This window comes from Papaver somniferum, chromosome 9 (assembly GCF_003573695.1).
Source record: "Papaver somniferum cultivar HN1 chromosome 9, ASM357369v1, whole genome shotgun sequence".
Classification (NCBI taxonomy): domain Eukaryota; kingdom Viridiplantae; phylum Streptophyta; class Magnoliopsida; order Ranunculales; family Papaveraceae; genus Papaver; species Papaver somniferum.
Window position 1 is genome coordinate 24,182,237 of NC_039366.1, and position 8,718 is coordinate 24,190,954.

General features: G+C 36.6%; 1 protein-coding gene across 1 annotated transcript; it reads left to right on the plus strand.

The window, feature by feature from the left end:
• Positions 1–4,106: 4,106 nt before the first annotated feature.
• Positions 4,107–8,321, plus strand: LOC113313479 (patatin-like protein 7). The gene is made up of 3 exons (XM_026562262.1): positions 4,107–5,787; positions 6,406–6,680; positions 7,839–8,321. Exons 1-2 carry the CDS (start codon positions 4,618–4,620, stop codon positions 6,673–6,675), a joined length of 1,440 nt encoding a protein of 479 aa, XP_026418047.1. The 5' UTR covers positions 4,107–4,617; the 3' UTR covers positions 6,676–6,680; positions 7,839–8,321.
• Positions 8,322–8,718: the final 397 nt, after the last annotated feature.

Here is an 8,718-nt window from a genome sequence, read left to right on the forward strand (position 1 = left end):
GTACATCACGTAACGCTAGAAACCGCGACTTGTGGATCAAGATGGGAGTTGGGTGCCACGAACTGTATGTCGATGGGAAAATCAAATTACAAACTATTAAGTACACTATTCTACAACGTGGGGGATGAAAGGCGCGTGATATGAACCCTACCATTATTAATTTTCTTAATGAAGAATCTTAAAACTTGGTCACACTTTTTCTCTCTTTAATTATTGATGACTAATCAGACTGTAATCCTTAATTAAAACCCCACAGTCATAATCTTTAATTTTCACGGTTTCACACTCCAAACAAACTGTACTCTGTAATGTCTGGTAATGCAGCTGTTTTGCAATGTGATTTTCTTCTGTTGGTTTCAGGTTTTTATTATTAGTGGTGAACGAAACACTGTCTTGATTTGTGTTATACTGTGAATTCTGTGACTCTTTGATTTTTTTTATTACAAGACATGTTTTACTGTCAACTTGAAAGAATCCAATGCTCCCGAGGTTGACATTTTTAAAGATTTTGTTCACATGTTAAGGTTGGGCTGATGAAATCCATGAATATAATCTTCTGTTCTGTCTGTGTAAGTGTAAGCAACCACTTATTCAAATGCGGAACAAAAAGAAAGAGTGGTGGCCGGACTGCCACCAGTCGGTCGGCTGGACCAAACGGGACACTAAGACTTATATAAAAGGGCAAATGGGCTAGTCCATGACTGCGTTGTAGACCACTCTGCCCGAACACTCAGTAAACGAAGAAGCAAATGAAAAAAAAAAAAGAAAAAAAAAATTATTTATTTTCTTTTAAAAGCCGGATAAAATGCATAGATATGATTGTTTACATTTTTTTTTCTTTTGAATAAATGAACCTGTTAGGATTAGGTAAGTAGTAATTTATTGTCTTTTTAAGTATTCTCGAAAATCAACTCGCAAGGATAGGATCATCTAACACCACATTTATTTGGATCAAGAATCATATATAGATCGTTTTTTTCCCTTGATGTCTAACTTGGGTCTATTGTTGAGTTAGATATTATTTTAAACCTGATTCGAATAAATCTTTTTTTTTGTAATTCTATTATTTTTGAGCTATATATAACCTGACCAAATTGGGGTATACCCAGATTAATTGGGGTATACCCGATTTTAAGTGGACTCTTTTTAAGGGATAGGGGGGTGTTCTAATGGGTAAAGTTACAAAACTACTCTTTCTCATTATAATTCTTATTACCCTAATCAGTTTTTTCAACTCATTTTCAATTCATCTTCTCTCCTCTTCTCCTCTACCATACCGACCTCCCCCCCCCCCCCCCCCCCCCCCCCCCCCCCCCACCTCCACCCGAAAACTCGTCGATTCCTCCCATCGTCGATTAATCTTCAAACATGGAGCGGCCGTAAGCTACTGGTATGAAACAAACACATAGAAAACCTGATCGAGATAACCCTGGAATTGGAAACTTAGTTCAATACAAACGAAATAAAAAAACGGTTGAAGAAGAAGAAATCACCGACGCCGTTGAAACCGAAGAAATGGCGCGATTGAGAAAGTAAGGGCCTAGTTAAACTCACTACAATACTTCAATTTTATGATTGCCTGTCAAATTAGGTCAGAAAAATCGAATTAGTGAATTTGCAGTTATGTAGCCGGCAAGGTGTTTGTTCCACAACCTTGCCGACTTTTCATGATTAGACGTAGTCGATGTCTTCCTAAGTTGAATACCATGCTGGCTTTTCATATCTGGAAATACACTAGTTCTCTTTACAAAACAACACACACCTATTTGCATATACTCTCCAAAGCTGATATCACCATCTACTCTTTCTAACTCTCCCAATACCTCTATATACAACAATGACATCATTTGATTCAAATGAAGATATTTCCATCACCAAAGCATGGTACATCGAAACTCAAATTAAAAATCTGTCCTCCGTAAAGGTAGATGCCAAAATCTTTTGGAAAAAAGTATATAACAAATATAGGCAAGATTTTGGGAATCCGAATGGAAGAAGTGTTCAACAAATCTATGATAGCCCCCAATTATTAGAAAATGCGATACTTGCTTATTTAGCTATCCAACTTCGGATTTTGAATGCTAGCCACTTTAACTTGTCCATTGAACAATTTTTCAGTATTTTTTTGTGGTTTATTTTACGTAAACCATGTTGTTTGATCTTCCTATTAAACCCCACTAACAAAGTAAGTTTTTTTTTTTTGTTTTGTAGCATGAAGTTGTGAAAGCGCGCTATTTGGAGGAAAAGGGGAAGTATTCGCATTTGATGCAAGCTATCACTTCATGGTATCCAAAATTCAGGAGTAAAACGGACCTCAAACTGTTAACACCAACTGAGAGCTAGTAATGTCTTGTAGAATGCTAGTTCTCATATAATCCATACTAAAGTTTTTTTTGTGTTTGACAACAGACTTTCCTACTACTATCCTGAATACTACTTGCGGTTAAAACTGAAATTGTCGGAGCTAATAAGAAATAAACTATTAGCGGTATTGTGATCCCAAGACCTATTAAACTCATAGTCTGTGATAATCACAGGTAGATTAACAGTTATATAGTTATGTCTTTCACTGATTGTATTCCGCGTACCAATCTCAAAAACTTGTCGCGCTAAATCTCGATCCAATGTTCTTAGCATGCAAACTTCTGATCAGCTTTATCATGTGGCAAGAATTTGACTTGAATTCCATTCTGCTACCTAACTCTGCTGGCTAGTTATAAATTTCATTTGCTTCTCTTTGCTTCATTTCGTAAGAGAGCCCTTGACCAATTTTTGATTCCCTTGATCCTCTGCATTTACATGTATGGTCATAGAAGGCCCATGCCAAAGTTGTTAGTTGCATTATTTAGCATGATTACTACATGATTTTCATTGTGAAAAGCGTCGGAGCTTTCCAATTCATTCCAAATTCAATAATTTGGTTTTCTGTTTCATCTTTTGTGTAATCCACATGCATGGGATTGTTTTTACTTTTGTCTCTGACTGCTTTCTGATTATTTAATATTTTCTGCATTTGAGATTATGTTCTCAAAAGCTAGGTTACATCTAGCTTTCCTTGTATGATATACTATAAGACAATTGCACATAGTTCTGACCAGCCGAGAAAAACCTCTATTTATTTCTGGTAGTTAAGATATATGTGAGCCACTCATGAGAATCTACCATTTGATTTTCATAAGGGTCAAATTGGAATTCCTGCCAATTCAGATGTAGTGAGCTAAATTTATATCAGTCAGATCAAAACGAACTAGTTGAGTTGTAGAAAAACAAATAGTCCATAAAGCTTATAAGCTTCTGAATACCGAACATTAAGCACTGGAGAACTAATTCTAACACATGACATGTATGTCAATGTTTGGTGATACACTCGTACCTATTTATTTTTCCGAAAAATAGGCTAGCCTCCAACTTTTATATTGATAATAAATCGATTTAAAATCGGACAGGTTTAAGATTGAACCAATTATTTCCATCAGACATAAGTGTTCAACCAGATAACACAGACTCACCATAAGACATACATTTTCAGACCCATCAACAGATTTACAAATCATAACTTGAAGAAGATTTCAAACCATTTCGTATCGATTCGTAAGTAACATGACTAGTTTAAACGGTCTGATTTGGATTGAGTTCAACTCTTCCAAACTTTGTACTACATCTGTGGATAGTAGAGGTGTTAGGATCCAAGTATCCAACCATTTTTGAAGATGGTTTACATAGTAATAGTAACACAAATGTTTTATACCTATTTATCACCTTTTTTTTTTTTGATTAAGTAGAACAATAGTCTTTAAACTACTACTCATTTATTTAGGATTTCTAGGCTATATTCATCATTGATAAGAATCCTAGAAAATCTTTGTAACAAAAATAAACAAAAAAAACTCCCACAGGCAGTACACCACTGACCAGCCTATCACCAGCAGCAGCATCTGCATGAACCAAATCCAAAATAGACAAAAATTCTTGATGATTATGACTAGGAATGACTAAGACAGCCCTATAATAGCAATCCAATACAAGCCTATTGATTCAACCAAATCCCACCCTCTCACCCTGTAATGATGGTCCTCTCCTCTCCTCTCCTCTCTACAAATGATATACCCACCCTGCAGATTCACAAAAAACAGTTAACAATAGGTATTTCATTTCACTAGGGAGGGGCCTGGCTGGGGACCACTACATGTTGGCCCCACATCATTAAATGTCTCTGTTCCAAAGCTCCTCCATCTTCTTCATCTTCAAAAATGTTGTTTGTCTTTCTACTTCTCCATATCATTAAATTCTTAGATAGCCAAGAATCTCAGACAACAAGGATAAAATCGTCATAAATAAACAATTCTTCTTATAAGTTCCCAAAAAGCGTATCAAGATTTTTATACAGGAAGAGAAGAAGTTGCAGAGAGTAATCAATGATCAAAGAGATTTAATTTCTTATTTTCATTGAGAAATGATGAATGATGATTCCGAGTAAATAGCCAATTAAATCGTCTTTATTGTTTTAATTTTAGATTCTCGAAAATGATGAAAAATAATGTATAATGTGAGAAGAAAAAATCAAGAAAATTAACACCTCTGGTTTTTTTTCCCCTTAAATCTTTCTCTTCTTCAACAATGGAGTCGATGGTAGTGAAGAATCATCACGTTGTATCATCAGAATCTAGAGACCCAAGTTTTGATACAGATAAACTCAGCTACGAGATATTCTCCATTCTCGAAAGCAAATTCTTATTCGGATACGATGATGATCATCACGGAGATAAATTCTGGTTACCGAAACCTGTAACAGAAGTAATCGAAAGGAAATATGATAAGAATGGTCAATCAAGAGGAAAAATTTGTATACTTTCGATTGATGGTGGTGAAATGCAAGGGATTCTATCAGGAAAAGCATTAACCTATTTAGAATCTTGTTTGAAGAAGAAATCTGGTAATTCCGAAGCTAGACTTGCCGATTATTTTGATGTTGGTGCTGGTACAGGTATTGGTGGGATTTTTACTGCAATGTTGTTTGCCACTAAAGGCGGCGGCGGCAGCGGAGGTGATGAAGATACGAAGAAGAAGAATGTACCGATTTTTGAAGCGGCTGATACATGGAAGTTTTTGATGGAACAAGGAAAAATCATTTTTAAATCGTCGTCGTCGAGTTCTTCGAGTACCGGAGGAAGGTTGTTGCGGCGGTTTAAAGGGTGTAGCAGTGGTGGTGGTGATGAAGGAAATTCAACGATTAAGTTAGAAAAAGTATTGAAAGAAGCATTTAAAGACAATGGAGGAAGAAATTTAACCTTAAAAGATACATTAAAACCAGTTTTAATCCCCTGTTATGATTTATCAAGTTCATCACCATTTCTCTTCTCAAGAGCAGACGCTCTAGAAAATGAGAGTTTTGATTTTAGACTATGGGAAGTTTGTCGTGCAACATCGGCAAAGCCGTCGGTATTTGATCCCGTGTCGTTGCGTTCCGTCGACGGGCAGACGAGATGTGTAGCGGTGGACGGTGGTTTAACGATGAATAATCCGACCGCGGCGGCGATTACGCACGTGTTGCATAATAAACAGGAGTTTCCATTTGTTAGAGGGGTTGAGGATTTGCTGGTTTTGTCATTAGGGAGCGGTCAGCTTCTGGATGGGAACTATGATTATGAACAGGTTAAAGGGTGGAAAGCTAAAGAATGGGCTAGACCTATGGCTAGAATTGCTGGTGATGGTGCTGGTGATTTAGTTGATCAAGCTGTTGCAATGGCATTTGGGCAAAGCCGAAGCACTAATTACGTCCGTATTCAGGTACACATTTCATGTTCATTCAACTATAATTGCGTATTTTTTTTAAGTCATTGGTGATATCTTGGTTTGCTTGATTCAATTCAATGTAATTCATAGCAATTAAGAAAGGGTTCAGTGTGGGTTTACGGATTGAGGTGGTAGTAGTACATTGAAAGGGAGTGTTTACCTTAGCACAACAAGGTGTCATGGAGAATATAGAGAAAAGAGAAGCAGTGGTTTTCAAAACAGGGACGGGTTATGGGTACAAAAATATGTGCTGTATAGCTCAGGAATGTGCTCTTGTTTTGCTATTACTGTACACAAAACTTGTGCCCACATGAATTTCATAAGGGATTTTGCAAATTTGGATTATCTTTCTTCAGTTCGTCATGAATAATAATTCACAATTCAGATCTTTACATTTACTCTCATGGCCCCCCCCCCCGGCTGACTCATTGACACAGACCAAATCCTAAAAGATAGATTTCTGCATCATCTTCCTAGCCATTTTCCTGTTGTACCAATTCAAACTACGTGCATTTGAGTTTATGAAGTCATCGTAAGGTAAAATTGGCTTTTCGTCTGACGTATAGGGTGTTTGTTTTGACCGTACATTGTGTGTTTTGTTATGAACTTCAGGCGGATGGGTCGAGTTCACGCAGTTCAGGGATAAGTTTGGATTCCGATTCGGGTTCTAGAAACTCGAAGATGCTTGTTGGACTTGCGGAGGACATGTTAAAACAAAAGAACGTTGAGTCTGTGCTCTTTGGAGGGAAGAGGATTGCACAACAGACCAATTTCGAGAAATTAGACTGGTTTGCTGGAGAACTGATACTGGAGCATCAAAGGAGAAGTTCCCGGATAGCTCCAACTGTCGCGTTCAAGCAAGCTACCCCTCCTAGATCATAAAGGAAGTAAGTTAACCATCCTTCTAGTATCTCTAACTCTTAACTCATGATAGATATGTTCGAATATTCGTTAAAACACATAGTTTATTTACCTGCAATTGGATTTTACTATCAGTAATGGAATATTATTGCCTAATTTATGATGTCAAATCTAACTACGGTCACTGTCATTGCAAATGTTCTAGACGACGCTTATTACATATTCTTTTAGGACACACAAAACACTGCACAAAAACACACCAAGGCGAATAGGTTTACACTAAGCTAGAACACGAAACCCCACCCTTAGTAGTTAGAATACCTTTTGCACTATGAACTTTGTAGCTTACCATTTCTTAACGGATATGTGAAACTTAGCATCAATTTTACCCACACGACGCTTAACAAGTTGATGTCGTAAGTAGGTGTATATCATGAAGGGAAGGGGGGGACCTTGCCGTTTGTTGGCGTATCCACAACAAGGGTTCACAAAAAAGCTTAGCCTAGGAAGAACACAGAACCCACATTATGTATATTTCGAGTTTTTCAGTACATTTTTGTAGTCTCAAAAGAAAATCAATGTCGCTGCCACAGACAAACTCTGTATTGTTGAATAAAGGTTCTCTCCTCAGGGTTGCAACAGAGAGGGACTTATCATGATCTTGCCCCCACCCACCTCTGTTCATCATCATCACTCAAAGGCAACCAAGACTTGCTTTTCCAAATCCCACTTCTTCTTCTTTTTTTTTCACTCTTTTACTTTCACTATCCGAACTGTGCAGGTCATTCCAGAAAATAACATCAATCCTTGTCCAATGTAAAAGTTATTACTCCCCTCCATTATCACATCTACTAGTCTTTCCTCTTCTTCTTTGTTTCTTTGCTTCCACAATCTTCCCATTTGTTAGGTTCTTTTTCTTTTTACCAAAATGATTTAATGTAATGTGACTTTTAACTAGTATACTCCCAACAAAGTTCCATTTCCTGATTTGACAAAAGAAGAGAAAGCAAAAACGAATCTATTTACTCCACCATAAGAGAAACTGTTTTTATATTTTTTTAGTGAACAATAGAAACTAGGATGCTGAAGAATTTTGAAACCAGACTGATGCACTTATTTTCTTTTTTTTTTCTATTTTTGTTACTGTACTTCATGATTGTATTATTGTTTGCTTCAAAATACAGGAGGGGAGAAAAGAAGGAAAAATTATGGGGTTAGTAAAACATCTGCTTTTGCTTTATAGGAAGATTGAAGGATGGATGGAGTGAGTGAGAGCAATAGATAAAAAGCAACTTAAAGTGTTTATATAATCAAGAACTAATTGTAGAAAACAAAATCTTCTTGAGATGATTTATGTAAGTTGATGATCCCACTGGGTGATTCCTTGTCCACCTAAAAAAAAAAGGCCCAGTGCAGTATGAAATTAGATTATGTGTATGTCCCCTCCACTCTTCACTATGAAAAGGAAATAGCGAAGAGTGAGATAGAGGAAGAATGATAAAGATATATTGAGTGGAGTGTTCTGTTTGTTTTTGAGAGCTTTTTAGTATGAAATCAGATATTGCCTTTCAAAAGATTGGCAATTTGTTTAGAAATGGGTCCTGTTTCTTCTATGTCTATACAAAAATTTTCCGAGGCCCACTCCTCACTTTAGTGTTTTGTTTTAAGTAATCATTTCTTTCCTCCATGGCCTTTTCTCATTCTCACACCCTGAATCAGTTCTTCTTCCCCATCCCCACTCAACCTACGGATTTCTTTTTCTCAGAAAATGATATTTTTTATATGCAACTTTTGTAATGCACGACATTATTCTAAAATTTTTTTTTTTGAATAATCTATATCCGGCATGTACAATATTCCCTAAGAAAAAATTCTTTAGAAAAATATAATGGTATGTGTTTTCAACCACTCATTCTCCTAATCTGTGTCTATCTGATGGATCTCCTACCCAAAAATAATTAACAGACTAGGCCAAGTGAACAAGTGTTTTCTAGACTTTTGAGGGCCAAAGAGCCAGGAAAAGCCAAATCCTGGTTAGGTTATTGGTGATTAGGACATGCGACA